The sequence below is a fragment of the Aphelocoma coerulescens genome, chromosome 1A (assembly GCF_041296385.1).
Source record: "Aphelocoma coerulescens isolate FSJ_1873_10779 chromosome 1A, UR_Acoe_1.0, whole genome shotgun sequence".
In the NCBI taxonomy this organism is placed as follows: Eukaryota; Metazoa; Chordata; class Aves; order Passeriformes; family Corvidae; genus Aphelocoma; species Aphelocoma coerulescens.
In genome coordinates, this window is record NC_091014.1 from 73,541,499 (window position 1) to 73,558,863 (window position 17,365).

The following is a 17,365-nucleotide window of genomic DNA, read 5'->3' on the forward strand; positions in this document are numbered from 1 at the left end:
TGCAAGGCCTTTTCACTTTAAACTTTTGTCTTATCAAATGGGAGATTGCCAAGTTTTCTCTATCTGCTACAGGCTGGATATGCCCTTGTTCCTGCTTTGAGAGGACAGTGCCTAGTAACAGCCCTACCCATATCTTGTGAGCTTCAATTTCTGCTTGTTTGTAACATTCTTTATATCTGGAAATAAGTTTTTTAAATGTTACTGTAATTAAAAATTCATGATGGCACATAGGGATGTTCTACGTGAAATCTGCACATGAAAAATTTAAAGTATATATGTATATATTTTACTAGCAGACTTTTACCTGCTGTGTTTGGATTTTATGTGAGGAAGGAAGAAAAAAAACTTCTCTTAATACAAGCAGTATTAACTGTTTGGGGGGCAGAAGGGGTTCAGGCAATCAGTTGTGTAGCAGAATGTTAGCCAGGGTTGGGGTTTTAACTGGCTTGTAATTTTAGAGGTGCCTGTTTTGAAAAGCAGCACTGGAGAACCAGTGGGAAGGTCCAGCCTGTGAATCTGCCATTCAGGCAGTGGCAGAAGTTCATCTGTGACAATAAGATCTTGCCTGCAACTGCTGTAAGATTTGCCACTTCAAAGCTCTAGAGAACTTCAATTTTTCCGCTGCCAACAGAATTTCCTGGAAGGAGCTTGCCACTTTGCAGGGCTGTTGGTTCGTTAGAACCTAAAAGACTTAACATCATAACCTTGGTAAGCAAGCCTCTCTTTCAGTGGAAGTAAGGGTGAATTCAGACTTGGAGGATTTGTGACTATGTGATTATATTTGTCTTACAGAGTTTTATTTCCATTTTAAGTGCTTAGACAAAAAGATTTGTCCATCTGGAAAACATAATTTTGTTAGTAGTTCAAGTATGGGGAAGATGAACTGCATAGAAAAGAGCACTTTAACAAACTTCTTCTGAGCTAACTTGGTCAGGACATTGGTGAAACTATTTTATTTGAGATGCACAATATTCCTAAATCTTAAGGAGGCAGTGTAGTAGGCACTTAAAATCCTTAGTCTAGGAAATACATACATAATGTACTTAATTTTAACATTGTTCTTGATTTTCTTTTTAGCCTAGAGTTTTTAAGTCCTGTTAAAAGATTGTTCATTATAATAGAATGAATGTTTTTGTTAATTAAATATGCAGCTAGTGATAATAAGAGTATAGAGAGGGAGAAGGGTGCAATGGTGAAAATTACTCATTTCAGTATAGCAGTGAGAAATGTAAGTTTTTATTTTTTAATGTTCTAGTGCAAACAGATCTTTTGTTAACCCATTGCTTCCTTTTCTGACTTTTTAGTAATTTTGCTGTTTTCCCTTAAAATACAAGAGCTCTAGTTTTACCTAATCCATCTTGCTTTCATTTGACTGTTTTATGTGCTTTAGACATTCTTGAACAGCTTCAATGCATTTTCCCTAGCTTCATTGCAGGTAAATGTAATTTGGAAACTTTTGGGGCTGTGTTTTGCTGCTTTATCAGCCCTTGTTTTTACAATGGCACATAGTTTGATAGCTTTGGGGACCTTACGACTATCTGATGGTTTCTTGAAACTAGTTGAATCCAGCTTAAAAAAGCAACAATTAAGAATAGTCTTGCTTTGTAAGAGTGGTTGAGGAAGCAGGAAGTATCAGCATTTTGCAATGTGTTAGTCCACTGTGGCTGCACATTTGTGTGAGAATAAACAGGACTGTTATTTTTTTAAGTCAGGGGAAAAATTGATCTACTATTTCTACATAAATTTAAAATAAAGAATATGCTACTGTACTTCTCATTTTGAGGGTAAGGGAGGCCCTCATGTGGTAGAAGTTAAAATTGAAATTTTCCTACTCCGACTTGAAGCAGGGAGAATTGTAAGCTCTAAATTTAAGAGCTTTCCCGAATGAATATTTACCCTTAAATATCTCATATCGTAGAAATCACAGCCTGGAACATCTGAGTGCACGCAACTGGGTACAAGATGAATGTGGTTTGTTTTCCCCAAAGAACTTCAAAGGACACCAAAGGATTAGGGCTGTGACTTGATTTGATCTGGACTCTGATGTTGCTGCTGTTGTCTCTTACATAGGTGATGTGCAGTTCATAGACTATGAGTACTCTGGGTACAACTATCTGGCTTATGACATTGGAAATCACTTCAATGAATTTGCAGGTAGGAATTGGGTTTCTGAGGTAAAAGTTGACTGGTTTTATTAAAAGCCTCAACAAACTCATTCTTTGTATATCTAGTTACATGTTTACAGCTGTCAGCTCATGGTATCAGAATGTGTTGATGTCTCATTTTGCAGGCCAGTTATGCCCTTCCTCTGCAGATCTTCTAACTCAGAAATGGAAACATCATGTCCTAAGTTCTGGTAGAATTAGATAAGTACAGAACACACAGCTTTCACCCTATCCTTCTGTGAAGTGACACAGCAGAGGCAGCCCACTGTAGTGAAATACTGTGGATGTCACACTAGAGGTGTATATAGTGACAATATTCTGTGTGATTCCACAGTGTCAAAAGGCAGGATTATATGTTTTTTGGTGGTTTTGAAGGTGTGCACTAAGTACTTGGCCTGTCCTAAAATGAGAAGTAAAGACTAAGACTGTCATAGGAAAAAGGTGGGATTTTAGGAAAAAGACGTTTTTAGATTAATTTATTAACTAGTTGAAATTTTTTACAGTGCATGCCCATTCCTCTTACTCCATAAGGGAGAAATGACCTCAAGTGTATGCTGTTATTATTTCAGAGCATGGGCCAGCAGGGAAAACCTACATAATGATTAGTGCAGACAGAAAGTATACTGCGGTGAAATGAAGAGCCTTAATTTACCAGTTGCTTCACAAACAGTGTTAAGTTTAGATAACTAAAAAAAAAATGGAGTGTGTACTTGGTAATTTAAGTTGTAAAATTGGTAATTTAAACATTTGGAAAGCAAGTTAAATTCTTTTACAAAATTATATTTGAAAGCTTTTGATTTTTCACCTTATACTTCTGAAATCTGACATCAGTAAGAAGAGTAAATGAACAAATACATTTTTTTCCTATGAAGAACAGTTGTGCTTCACTTTTATTCTCTATCCAGTAAAAGTCTGAATTTTTTTTTTTCAGCTAAATTTAGGTGGATCTAACACATGAAAGAGTTTAGGTGCCAGGGGATTGCAATGTTCATAATGTAAGAATTAATGAGAATTCCCAAATTCCCTGAGAGTGGTAATGGGAGTGAACTGTGACCCAGGTTTGGAACTCCTGGCAGACTCTCTATAGCCTGTGACTAAGCACCGCCAGTATAGGAAGAAAAATAGGATAAAAATGGGTCATGGGCTCCTCATTCTATCAATCACCGGTGGAGGAGAGAGGCAGACTTATAATAAGTTTTCTTCAAACATGAGCTTAGTGATAATTGGATATGCATCTGGATTCGGCTTGGTATATTGTGGCATACCAGTCTCTTCCTACAAAATAGGTAATATTTGATCTATTTATGAGGGTTTTTGTTTCATAATGCAAATACTTTTTCTTAAAGCTTTTCTCAAAGGCCAAGGTGTTGAATCCCAACACACAAGCAGACTCTATCTGGCTGAGAACATAAATTTGTAATGCAGAACACTGATTTGCATGTAGGAAATTCTTGTCAAGATGTAATTTATAAGGCCAGGTCAAAGTAAAAATGTGGATATTTGACAATATCAATCTGTTCCTGTGTGGGAAGGGGTACAGTAATGGACTACTAATAGTAGTACTAAAGGGTTTCTAATGGTCTTTTAATGCAACATAAGGTTCTAATAGTATTCTGTTCTTTTCCTAGGAGTAAATGAGGTAGACTACAGCCTTTATCCTAACAGAAAATTACAAGAGCAATGGCTGAGATCTTACCTTGAGGCCTACAAAGAATATAAAGGATTTGGCACAGAAGTCAGTGAAAAAGAAGTTGAAGTTCTGTATGTCCAAGTCAATCAGTTTGCACTGGTAAGTAACAAACACTGGATTAGAATATGTTGAATGATGAAGAGAAACCTGATACTCTTTGAACAAATGTAGTTGCTATTTTCTTGAATTTGTGTGTTGTGGCATGTAGAGAAACTTCCATAAGAAATAAAACTTTGTTGTTCTATGGAAACTTGCTTCTCTGTTGCATATTAAAAATTCTGTGTAGAATATTCCTAGTGAAGGAGGCACTGGGCATTCAGAAAACAAGAAGATGAGCTTTGAGTGAGGATTTCTGTTGGCTGTTTATTGGTCTGGCAAGTTTAAGTTGGCCACAGCTTATGGTGGGTCATTGTTGAACTTTTGCTTGTAATGGTGAGAAGACAGAAGAGCAAGGTAGTGCTTCATGAAGACTTACAAACTTTAAAAGCTGTTTTTATAATAAGGTGGTAACAATTCTGGTAAACTAGAATATTTTGCTTTTATTTATTTTTTCTTTTACAGATAAATAGGTCATTCTAGAGTCTCTTGCTGATCTTGTTTTGTCTAGATGATGTGACAGGAAATGTTACAGCAAAAGTGCTTGTATTTTTTTTCTCCTGAAGAGTAACATTCCCAGCTATTTGTAGGAGGAATAAGGCTAAAGTAGCCACTTTGGCCTTATTTTAGTCCTCTTTCCTACTAATTTGAGCACACTTGTGTTACTGTAATACCCTCAGTTTTCTGGCAAAAGCTACTGGTTGTGGTGAGGAAGTATAGTTAACAAGGAAGATGGTTATTAAGCAAGCTTTAAAAACAGCAGCTTGTGTGCTGCTATTCTTTTCAAATGTTGTTACTGTTAAATTCTGCTGTCCTATTCATTTAGGAAAGTTAGAGCTGCAATTAAGCACTCTGGTGGTTGTTTGAAAATATATAGCACTGTTTTGTCAGTTTTAAACAATGGTCATAGTAATGTTTAAGAGCATAGAGTTGTGTTTAGAGAACAGGTCAGGACTTGCCTATAAATCACCCATGATGCACGAACACTGTGTGATACTTGTGTCAGTTCATGTGGGAAGCTTTGTTAAGGGAAAACTTGACATAAAGTTAATGGTTGTTTATGTAAAATGATGAACTGCAACTCTCTGGCACAGTTAGCTGAACTAGGTATACAAGATTCACATGGACATAGATTAGTTGCTATTTTGAGGCGTTTTCAGGTGTGTCCATGGATATCTTCTAAATTCCTGGTCAAGCGTTACATGCAAGCTTCAGGAAGCCATTTAGGTAATTAATATGAGCAGTCATTTACTGAAGTTCAAAGTCTGTCACTTGTAACCTGGGTGTCCAGAAATGTCTTCCACAAGGATACTGTCAAGCTTATGGCCATTGCATGTTCATTTTGAAGTATATTAAGTCATATCATTAATATAACCCATACTTTCAATCTAAAAGTAAACAGAGGCCTCCAGACTACTTCTCTGGACTCCTAACAGAAGTAAGTTTGGAACAGATGACAAATTTGTGTAAATGCTGATGAGTTAGAGGTTTTCTTAAAGCATTACATATTTCTTTGTCCAAGTGAGCAGTAAAAGTGAGTGTAATTATAGAGATCTAAGGGTGTAATTGAAGATTCAAAAACAATTTCCTGTTTGCAGTGGAGTTCAATACACGTGGAATAATACAAATTTAGTTAGCAGCAGTAGAGGTGGTAGTTACATTTCTGTGCATTTTTTAGCATAGTGTATATAGTCGTACAACAATCTACTTAATAGGTGACATAGTTTATAAATGCAACATTGTTTCTCTTGAAAATGACACATGGGGAGTTAGAGTCCAATGGATTTCCTCCTCTACTTGCCAGTAATTTATTCTAAAATACTGCTTATAAATCTCTTTGGTAAAGAGAGATCAAATAACTTTATAAAAAGATAGGATTTTGAGTGTTCTCTTATAGATAAAGTTTTGTCTCTATGTGAGAATATGTTTATATGTTAGATTTAAGATAAGGTTAATTTTTTGATGCTAATTTTTTTTTCTTTCAGGCTTCTCACTTCTTTTGGGGATTGTGGGCTCTAATCCAAGCCAAATATTCCACCATTGACTTTGATTTTCTAGGGTAAGTGTGCTTGCTACGTACAATCATGGAATACTAGAGGGTGGAAGGGACTTGTGGGGCCATTTAGTCCAACACCCCAGCTATCAGAAACTGAGATCTGAGCAACACACCTGACCTATGTGATCATACAATAAAACTCTTCATTTTTAAGGGAAAACAAGGCAGCAAAAGCTATCTGTCAGTGGTTTTTTGTTGCTGAAAGTTCTCTAAATTATGTGCCCCCGGGGATAAAACACATGGTTTAAAAGGCAAAGAACATAATGTTTTTGGGCATTAAGTGTTTTTTGTTGGGGAGACAAAGACATAAAAGCCAAGTTGCTCAGTGAGGTGTGCTATCTTTCCGATGCAAGACCTACATTTCCAACAGTGAGAATCAAAGATAAAGTACAAAAGAGCTTGGTGACTTACTGCATGGAGTATTGATCCTGGAAGTTGCTATTCTTGTTTTAAAGAGTCTTTGTACAACCAATGAATGTTAAGTTCTGTTTCAGGTAGATACCTGTGTCTTTGGCCTTCTTAAAATGGTCTTTCATGGCAACAGGCAGAGGAATTAATTTCTCCATTAGGGGCTGAGCAAGGTGATAAAATTCATCATTTTACCTGGTAAAAGGTCCCACTTTAGAATTTTTTGCACTGACTAAGCCAGTTTACTGGGCTTAATTATGTCATTGCTGTAAATAAGACCGATGTGGATACCTAATTCTTTCAGGCTGCAGTACCTGGCAGTCACCACTAGATGGCGGAAAAACACCAGTGATAAACCCCAAAACTTACCTGCTTTAATACGTTTGTTTTAATCATCGTGATCAAATTTCTGTGGCATTGTAGTTGTCCGACAGTCCATCAAGAACAATTAAACACAAAACCACTACTTTGATAATCCTGGAGCAGCATCTGTTTTGCAAGCTGAGAGTGGGGGGTGGTGGAGAAGTAGTACTATATCATCATTGTTCTGTTCCTAATTTCTTCCTTTGGCAGCTGCTAAGAGTCAATTTTGGAAACAGAGTGCTGGGGTCAGTGGAATTTTGACTAGTCCTACATGACTGTTGTCATGTGGAGAGTTAGCTGTTCCTAACTTGGAATGTCTCTCTCCTTTTGACCAGGTATGCAATTGTTCGGTTTAACCAGTATTTCAAAATGAAACTGGAGGTCATGACGTTAACTCTTCCTGAGTAATGAAGAGGAGGACTCTTACCAAGTGGATAGACAACCCCTGAATCTTTTCTGAGAACAGATACTGGAAAAAAAGCTAAACATTTGTTGAAGTGCTGTAATGCTCACTTGGTGGTTCCTGCTTTATAAATAATGCCTCTAGACAGTCCTTCAATGTTAAATTTATTATGAAGAACATACGTACTGCTGTTGATATAAAACGGATTAGAAACTTGCTAAATCTATAAAAAGTTGTAGAAATGGCAATTTAATCCTTCTTTGTAATTTAACATATGTTGTATGTAAATTATTTATTATAAGTTTAACATGATTCCATTGCTGCTTTCATCAGTTTTTGTTAAAGTTGGGTGCAGATAGTAAAGTTGTTCCAAAGGATTCATTTAACAACTTGTTTTATTGAAGTTGCATTAACTTATGCTAAAGAAGACATGTCAGAGACAATTATTCTTTTAGAGGCCTACGAGTAAAAGGAGTGACAATAGATCTATGTGATTTCTAGTGTGGTATAACTAGGGAGAATGGTTAGGATGGTCTTTATTTTTCCCTTTTTTTTTTTTTAAGGTAGCTTTCCATATGATGGTACTTTTCTTTTGCACAAGAATCAAGCAGCTTGCTGAAATGATAAAATAACATTTTGATTTTTTTTTTCTTCTTGATTGAGCTGTAGAAATGTTCAAGTTCTGTGACCACAAGATTCTTTGAGGATATTGTACCAATCACTGTTGTTAGTTGGACATCCCTGACTTCTGTGGGAAAGCTGCTTGTTTATTAAGTGTCCTCTTAAAGTCAAAAGACCACTATTCCAAATTTCTTTCTTTTTGAAACTTGATTCTATATTTGAACACTATTTTGGTGTCTGTATCTGTTGTGCTTCAGTGGCAGAATGGACTGTTGGACTGGAGATAGGAGAGCAGAGATCCTGTTGCATGGGGGAGCAAGACACAGGTTTACAGTTCCTGTATTGATGACAACTTTCTGCTTTGTCATCTTCTAACTTTAGATTCTTAAGTCTTAAATGCCTGGTCCTGTTGTGCAGATTCTGGTATGTCTGGTGGTTCTTTTTTTTTTTTTTTTTCTCTGTCAGCAAGTTGCTTTTCAAAGCCTCCAGTTTGAAGGACAGAATGGAAGAGTGTATGACTTAAGCAGCGGGGCTTTGATCATCACACACACTTTATTTCTTAAAGCTATTATACCAAGAATGGTCTGGATTACAAAATGTGAATTGAAAAGAAAATGTTTACTTAATGGAAAAATGCCTAAGTTTGTGTGGAAAAGAGGCTTTAACTCTGAAAGGGGAGGGTGGGTTTGGGGGGTAGGAGATGGGAAGGAACCCACAGCAGAAAACTAAAGCCCAACAGTTTGAGGCTAGGCAGGCATGAACTCAACTCTGATGATACTCTGAAAAACTTTGCACTTTGGTCACATAAGTGCCCACATGTACAAAGTCTGTGCGTGTGCATGAACACATGCAAACACAAACTTACCCGAGGCCTAAATATTGTGGGGAGTCTTTTGTGCAGACTCCAGCAAAGATATTTATTCAAAATTGCTTTATGGCACATGGCAGGGTGTGTATGTGTGTATAGTATGTACACACATACATACATATGTGCTTTACAAAAGCTTGGAGTGATTCAGGACAAAGAAAATTCATGTGAATGAAAAATCTTCACCATTAAAGACCATTTCTAATGGCATTCTGTTATTTTGTAAAAGCACGGTTTAGGATTTGTTTTTCCTCTTGTTTATAATAATCTCTGAATGTTTCCATTTTATTTTTATTCAGTCAAAATGTTAAAAATCTTTATACAAAGGGTAGAACTGGGATTTTTTTGTAACTTGAAATGAAGTAACCATTTTCATTAGCTGGAGGCTACTATACTGGAGAAACTCTATTTGATTTGAAACAAATAGTTAAAATAGACATTTATAATTTACTTTGTAGCAGTTATCAAGGATGTTGCTAGAGCTCATGAAGGCACTGAAGACCTTAATCTTCTGTACTTTCTCTCTATGGACTTTATTGACATTTGATGAGTAATACCCTGCTGTCTTGTATTTTCTTTAAGTTCAGGAAGATGTGCTTGGAACTAAGACTGCTAAAGATTTTTGAACTCTTTGTTACTGTTTTCTTCCAAGCAGTGGCTTTATTTCTGACAGCGTTGCTTTGTATTTGTGAAACATTTTGAAAGAAGGCTGTGAAGTTCATTTGGTCTTGGGAAATCCAACACTTGACAGATCCTAAGTTTCCCAATGGCTGGCAAAACACATTCCCTTTTCAGGTACTAGTACTACTTAGGTTTGGAGTTACTGTAATTTTTGTCAGTAGTATTTTTGTTTGTATAGCTCAAGTAGCAATAACTGTAGGAGTGGAAGTTTGCTTCCGCAGAACCAAAGCTTTTCCTGAGTGCAGCTCAATCTCATCCTTGTGGAGTGAATTACATAAAAGCACTTTGAAGCAGGTAGCAAATACTCCAAGCTTTTCCTGAGCCACTTTGAAGGAGCACAAGGACTGTCACAGGTTACAGTGGTTGACTTTGCAGTACTGGTCAAGGCTTTAAGTTTGCACATTGGAATTCACTTCAGACACTTCAAGACTGCTCTGCATCAGCCTTCTCTCAAAAGAAGTGCAGGTTAAATCCATTCGTGATCAGCTCTGAGGAAATACTGTAAAACATCTCCCAAAATGAAATCCTTGAGCCTTGTTCCACATCTGTTTGAGCCAGTAGCACTAGGACATCCTCATTTCATGAGGAATATCTACATATACATTAAGTTGGAAGTAGTAGTTTGCATTGCAGATGATAAGGTAGCTTGAAACTGTGAATACAGGACATTCTGAATGTAAGTTAGGTACTAGAGAACATATACTTGTTTCACTTAATTTATCTCAGTCTCTTTAAAAGCAACACGAAGATATTTGAAGGAGGACAAAAAAAAATGACTGAGCTCTAGAAACATCCTGTAGTAGTTTTGACTGTGACTTGCCAAGAAGATACTCTGTTGCCTTTGTTAAACTAAGGGCATGAATGCCAAAATTAATAATTCTTGCTGTAGTTAAAGCTATATTGTAAATATAAAGAGGATTATTAATCTGGGCATTCTTGCAGGAATAGCATCAAGTCGATAGACTGTAGTGGCCTGGTTGCTTTTGTAAAGCAGAATAGCGTGATTTTTTTTCCTTCTCATTTCTGCAGTCAGATCTGGCTAATCCAGGCCTAATTTCTTAGGTCACCCAAGCACTAAAGATTTCTGAATGGTCAGTAGTCTCCTGTCACATAATTTTAAATACCTTCATTGACACTTGTTGTTTTGCTTTTGAAAAGGACGTACCAAATTTGCATTAACCAGGTCTGACTGTACATGTATATACAACAGTGTAAATAACCATTTGTAAATTAGTGTGAATTGTACTGTATCTTGCATTTATGGACTTGTGTATTGCATTGTATTCTCTCCTATTTTGTAGAAATTTTGATGTAAAGAAGAAATCTAACTCTGTGTGCGGACTTCTTTTGTTAAATTGACTTATAACGGAGCATAATACTTTCATGTTAAGATATCCATTTATAGCCTTGGACACCCAGTGTCTTTTTTCCCTCATTAGCTTTTTGAAATCTTGCTCTTGGGAATGATTCTGGGAATAAAGAGATTTATACAGTACTTAGATTAACAGAAAATCAGTTCTAATAATAGGGCAAACCATGTGTCAGAGGTATATGCAGTACTGGTGGGATAGGGAAAGCTGTTAAAATTGTTTATTTAAATTTCCCAAAATTTCCTACGCATTCTTGAATGCTGTTCACTTTTAAACTAAGGGTGTTGGATTGAAGCACTCCTGAAGTGTGTGCTCCCATGGGGACACTGGTTGAGGTAGCTATGATAGGAGTCCCTCAACTTAAATGCTTTTGGTGGATATAGCCTTCTAATAGGATTAGTTGCTAATTTGTAAATGCTTATACTGAATGTCCAAATCACTCAAATAGTTCTGTCAATTAATTTACCTCAACACGAGAACTATTGGTACCCCTTTAGAGTATTTAAAACTTATAGTGTGGGTATTTTCCCTGTGTGCGATTCCCTCCCCCTCTTCCTTGTGCCCAAAACCCTACTTCTTTTAGCATAAACATGAATATAAAATCTTCCTTTCCATACTTGGCTATCACTATGTCCTTTTGGACTAAAAATTATGTTCTGCTTTGTCGTACATGACTTCTCATCAGAATTTTTTTTTGTGTAAAAAGTCCCTTTCTGAAGAGGCCTTTAACCTTGGAAACACAGACATAATGAAGGATCGTTTTTTCCCTGACTAGATTTCATCACTGTTGCCTTTCATTGTCTGTTATGAACTCCATAGTGTCCTTCAAGCTGTTAGTTTATTCTAGTTTATTCTTCTCACTGGTGCATTTAATAACTGCTGGAAAATTCTGGTTTGCAAATCTTGTTCTCCATCTGACAAAATGATCTTGACGTAGTATGTCTTACCTGTGGTGACACTTTTAAGTTACAAAGGCCTTGGGAAATGAGTTTATCCAAGAAGTACTAGTCAAGAGGAGGGATGGGCTTGGTAAACGTAAGTAAAAGGAAATAATTCACTTGGAAACTAAAGTTTTTGCTGTAGCAATGAATTGAATTTGCTTGTTTCCTCTCATGGTTTAAGGACAAGAGAAAATTATAAAGAGTAAAGTTTGTTTCAGAATAAAGTTCAGATTTTTTAAAAGCCTTTAGTACGTAACAAAAGCTTACAAATACTCTTGTTACTCATACCAAAAGAAATCTTAAAATTGGGTAACTTTTTGATTAAATAAAACTTTGTTCTAAACCCCAGTGGCACTATAATCTCTTCTTTGGGGCAGTCCTTCCTGTAGTTAGCAGAGGAGGTTGACCGTGTCTTACCAGTCTGTGTTTTAGGTGGCCGTGTGTTCCTTTTTCTCATGTTTTGTGTTATTTGTTGTGTTCTAAGATTGCTAAACTGCTGGAATTGGCAACTATCTGCTGTCATCTTCCATACCAAGCAGGCTGTAATTATGGTAGTGGATCAGAAAGCAACTTTCAAACCTTAAGGGAAATTCAAGGCTGGTGTGGAACTGTCTTGCAGACAATTTTTCCTCCCTCTTTGTGAGTGGCAAACTGATTGTTTTCAATAGTTGTGAAAGATAGGAAAAACCAAGACCTTTGATCTTGTGCAAGATAGATGTTCTCTTAGCCAAACACAGGATTTTTAGGACTGGGGCTCTCAACAGTGAGAAACCACACCATTCTGGATGGAATGTGTTGGATTAAACCAGACTTTGTGACTTAGAGACCTTCAGTGGGAAGGAAAGTATGTGAAATGTTTGCACAGGCTGGTTATAAGGAGGTGCTCCATCCAAGTGAAGTGCTGAAAAGGCATTGTTTGATTTTTTTTTTTTTTTAGTGACTTTTACAGTTGGTCTGATCTGTAGAGATTATTATATAGAGATAATTAGGAAACCAGTCAACCTGGAGAGAGAGGGAAGAGACTGTTCAAAAAATAATTTATAAAAAAGAAAGCACCTTTGTAGCTGATTAGTTTGCAATACATTGTGTTTTGAGCTTTTCTGTGTATTAATAGTGTGGATGGTGCTCTGCACCAAATTCTTTAATAAAGGGTTTTATTACTATTGGGAAATGTCAGAAAACTGACTGGGATGGCCCTGAAGACCACGGGGATCTTAGATGGCCAGACTTCACCAGATGACCAAATTTTTGGTTCAAGGTTTCACACTCTGTTTCTGCAGCCTTCTAAAGTTGTCAAGCTGTTATCACAGTTTCCCTGTGGTGTGGAATTTAATTTGTGGACTTCCCAAATATCTTTGATTTGATGTTTATAGGGAGATAACACAGAGGGAAACTTAGTGGAAATGAATAGGAAAGAAAAACAAGTTACTTGAAATCTAGCAAGCAAACTTTGAGAGTGAATGCTGAAATAACTTCAGGTCCTGCACCAGCCTATTTTTTTGGCATTGCAACTGTGTTTTTCCTCTGTTAACTGGTTTTGGGTTTTTTTTCCCATGTAGACACCCGTTCAAAATGCAAGATGAAAGAGACCTTGGAAGAGAAACATGAAAAATATAGTATAAAATGCCATAAAATAAAGTGTGAACTGGAGAAAAAGTGTATGTTTCTAAGTTTTTGGTAGTAGTAATCCTTAAGTGTTATCAGAAAATAAGTGTCCAGTCTTCAGTGTGTGAAAGATTTCTTTTCTTTTGTAGCAAGTTTCCATTTACCATTTTGTATCACAGTGTGGTAGTTAATGCTGCTGCTTTGTACACAAGTGCTTTGAATAGTCTCAGCACAGAGAATGTATCCAATCTTTCTAAGGTGTGACTTCAAGTTAGAGCCATTGGTTCTAAGCCTCTTCATCCAAAACCCTTTGAACACTTGCAGATACAGGGCCACAGCATATTAGGAATATATTCCATTTTGTGTCATTTTCTTTATTACAGCAGATTTTTTCAGTGTTTTTTTAAACATGAGTTCACTTGTGTCCTGTGAGTAAGCTAAGCTCAATTTAAAGAAGAGCCTTTGTCATATTCTAGCACTGTAATCCCCCAAAAGAGTCCCCATGCCCCTTGTATGTTGTGGTGTTTAGGTGCATCATTTATTCATTGGAGTGAATTGTATTTCTTTTGAGCTAAATGTGATTGAAACTATTCTAAGGCCTTCTACTTCTGATTAAATGAAGTAATGTACCTTTCAAAGAGATTTATATTGTGTAAATAATTTCAAACTGCAACAATAAAGTTGGTTTCTAACGGCGCTGTTAGCTATATTGTGATGATTTAGTTTTCCCCAGGTTTGAAAACTTTATACAGAATAGTTAGGAGCTCTTAAAGGGTTTTGACTTGTGTCCAAATACATGCCTCTCTATGTGATTCACAATGCAGCTAAAAATAAATACTTTGAGCCAGAATTTGGCTTGCACAAAGTTAACTGTTAACAGTTTTGCGTATTAAATGAGCTTAAGTCATTGTCTGCTGAAATCTAACATGGGAGACAGGAATTAGATTGAACATGGCTGTCAGGAGAGCTCACTGCCATTGAGGAAAAGGAGGAAAGCATGGCAAGTTAGGGCTGCTCTGAAGTTTAATTTATGCCCCGTAAGGGCTGTTTTAACTCTGGGGACCATTTTGTAGGCTGATCCATGATGCTGAAAATAGGCTCTGAATCCAGTGCCAGTGGCACAGGGTTGGACACTTGCTTGTGGATCAGCTGGAATGTGTTCAAGGCCAGATTGGATTGGGCTCTGAGCAACCTGGGATAGTAGAAGGTGTCCCTGCCCATGGCAGGGAGTTGGAACTGGATGATCTTTTAAGGTTCCTTCCAACCCAAACCATTCTGGGGTTACTATCCCTACTGAATTGCTGCCTAGAGCCTGTTTGTCTGACATCCACTGTTCACATCCTCAAAGTTCCACAGGGATGGCTATGCTGTGGCTAATTATTGTTCACTGTTGAAGTTGCAGTGGAAAGGAGATCTGTGTTGATGAATTAATCCAAGGTAACCTGGAATCTTTCTTTTCTTCCCTAAGTAAAAATCCTTCATTCACAGCTTGGCCAGAAAATTCAGAGTAAGCTCTGAGATAGAAGTTGACCATGGGAAGTAATGAAGAGGTTTTTTGAGGCCACCCCAGAAAAGATGATCCTGAATAAGTTATTAATTCTTCTTTATCTAAAGAGCAAAGTACAGACATAAAATAGGAGGGAAAACAATGGCATGTGTAGTGGACTACACTGCCTATCATTTTAAAATATCAGCTATGTAAAGTGTGCACTCCCAGGAGTCTTCCTGAGTGAATTCAAAATAGCACATTTAACCTTAATAACAATAGAAAGCTGATTTGTTATTTAGGATGTATATATGATTATAGGTTAATATATTTAACATGTATACATTGTTAATAGATACAGTAATTATATCTATATATGTTTCCTTCCCATTCCTTGTTAATATTCCCTACAAGCAATCTGCAGTTTACCCTCATCCTGGTCTCTTGCTGTGCTGTTTAGAATAAAGTTGCTCATCTGGTATTTAGATTTTTAGGAGTGTGAAAGGATCAATATATAAAATTGTTGGAGCAATAGTACGTGCCTGAGAAGCTAAAGGTGGTGTCTACCTTAAACTACTTTCTGGCTGACCAGCTGTTCTGCCAGTTGATGGGGGCAATTTAAAGGACACAGACACCAATGGAAAGAATGGTCTTATTTTACTATGAATATAAAGACAACACAAAAGTAAAATGATACATCCAGTAAATCTATGCACTTGGCTTTAGCAACAAGCAAAACTAAGCAAGGTAATGCATCTAATCATTACTATACAAGAGAAAGGATAGTGATTGAGAAAGATATATCACCACTTGCCTAAATACTTTACCATCATCCAGAGTCGGCAGTCGCTGCTGGAGGCAGTTTCACAGCAAGGACCTGCAGAACCCTTCTTGGCAATTGGGAAAATCCTACACAGTGTGTCCACCCATAGGTGAAGTCTCCAAATTCACCCTGAAAGTGGGCCCAGCTTTTATAGGCCCAAATCAGTAAGTTGAAGTGACTTGATTATATTTTTAGCACAGAGACTCCTGGATCTGAGGGCACGCTTCCTGACCAGCAGGGGCCAAGGCTTGGCCAGACAGAGCCCAGGCCTCGGCTGGTAAGGTTTTCCCCTAAAATACCCTACAAATAAGCCTCTATTCATGTCAGTTGGGAAAGTTTCTTAAAACTATTCATTTCTTGCAGATAACTACACAAGGTTATACAGAGCTAGCATAAGCATCTTTGTCATCTATTTTTAGCTAAGTAATACTGATGGCGTTAGTCACACAGCACCCAGGATTCATCTTGTGAATCAACTCTGGGTGAGGCCTGCTGCTCAGGCCTCAGCACATCACCAGGGCAAGTCAGAAGTATGGCTTTTACTTTTCATCCTTCTTTTCTGTGGATACTTTTTCTTTCCCTGTGCTCTGGGAAATAAAACAGCATGACAGGCTCCAGCACACACCCGCAGGTGGCAATGGAGCTGCAGGCTCTGTCTCATTGCTGGAGAAGCTTTTTCAAGACGGCTCCTTTCTGTAGTGCAGCATGTCATTCATTGAGTTAAACAGGAAAAAGGGTATTCTTTTATCTCTCAATGAGTTGCAGCCAAGATCTGTAATTGCCTTGCTCTTAATGTTGCATAACTGTTAGCAAGACTCAAGCCAAGCATTAATGAATTTCATCAGAACTTCATTTTTTAATGAACATCATTAATCATTAGTTATGCATGCTACAACCTACATTTCTCCAAAGTGGGGCTTTGCCAATCCTGTTGCACTATAAAAACAGCAGCATGTCCTCCCCAGATTTTATCAGTGAAATAACAAGAAAAGACTGTGGAGAGAGGAAGACACAAAAAATTTTTATTTGACCTTTTAAATACTTAAGATGCTCTCTGAAGGTTGGACTGAAGCTTCAGCTTATGAGCAGCTGGTGCTCTACTTTTCTCTGGGCTGTGGTGACAATGTGAGAACTCCTAAGTTGCTCTAAGCCGCAATGTTGATCTAGCCTCTGCACATGGATTCACTGGACTCCCTTGGCTCTTGTTACAAAATTCAGCGGAGCTTTGAAGGTAAAACTTATTCTCAAGTTTGGAAAAATGATGTCTAGAGGTCTACTGGCTGGTCTTTACTCATTTGGATTGTGCAACAGGTTGTGTTTAAAAGCTACAGAAGGAGCAGTGGGTTCCTGACTGTCCCAGCACACTTATCTAGATTTAGCAATTCCGATAACAAGCAAGTGGCAGTGTTTTATATGTACCAAACTGTCTTGCAGCTCCTTCATGCTTCTTCTACATAAAGCAGAGCTAACTTAATTCACCCACCTCTGCAAGTTAAGTTGTCATGCAGGTGCCAGCCTGGTAGAGCTGTACAGGAAACAAAAGCTTTTCCTTGCTGTGTGTCCTGGGGATGCACAATGACTCGCAACTCCTCCCAGGCAGCCAGTGACAGGACAAGAACAAATGGCCTCAAGGTGCACCAGGACAGGTTCAGGTTGGACACCAGGAAGAATTTCTTCACCAAAATGGTTGTCAAGCACTGGCATGCGCTGCCAAGGGAAGTGGTGGAGTCATCATCCCTGGAAATGCTCAAGAAATGACTCTGCGTGACACTTGTGGTTTAGCTGAGAA

General features: G+C 37.6%; 1 protein-coding gene across 1 annotated transcript in view; it reads left to right on the forward strand.

Moving 5' to 3' along the window:
- The window catches only part of ETNK1 (ethanolamine kinase 1), a 31,732-nt gene extending 17,762 nt beyond the window's left edge, over positions 1–13,970 (forward strand). Inside the window, exons 5-8 of the mRNA XM_069003503.1 lie at positions 2,071–2,154; positions 3,794–3,954; positions 5,937–6,010; positions 7,114–13,970. Of these exons, the coding sequence (XP_068859604.1) occupies positions 2,071–2,154; positions 3,794–3,954; positions 5,937–6,010; positions 7,114–7,186 (392 nt within the window). The 3' untranslated portion in view covers positions 7,187–13,970. The remainder of the gene's footprint in view (positions 1–2,070; positions 2,155–3,793; positions 3,955–5,936; positions 6,011–7,113) is intronic.
- The last annotated feature ends 3,395 nt before the right edge of the window (positions 13,971–17,365 follow it).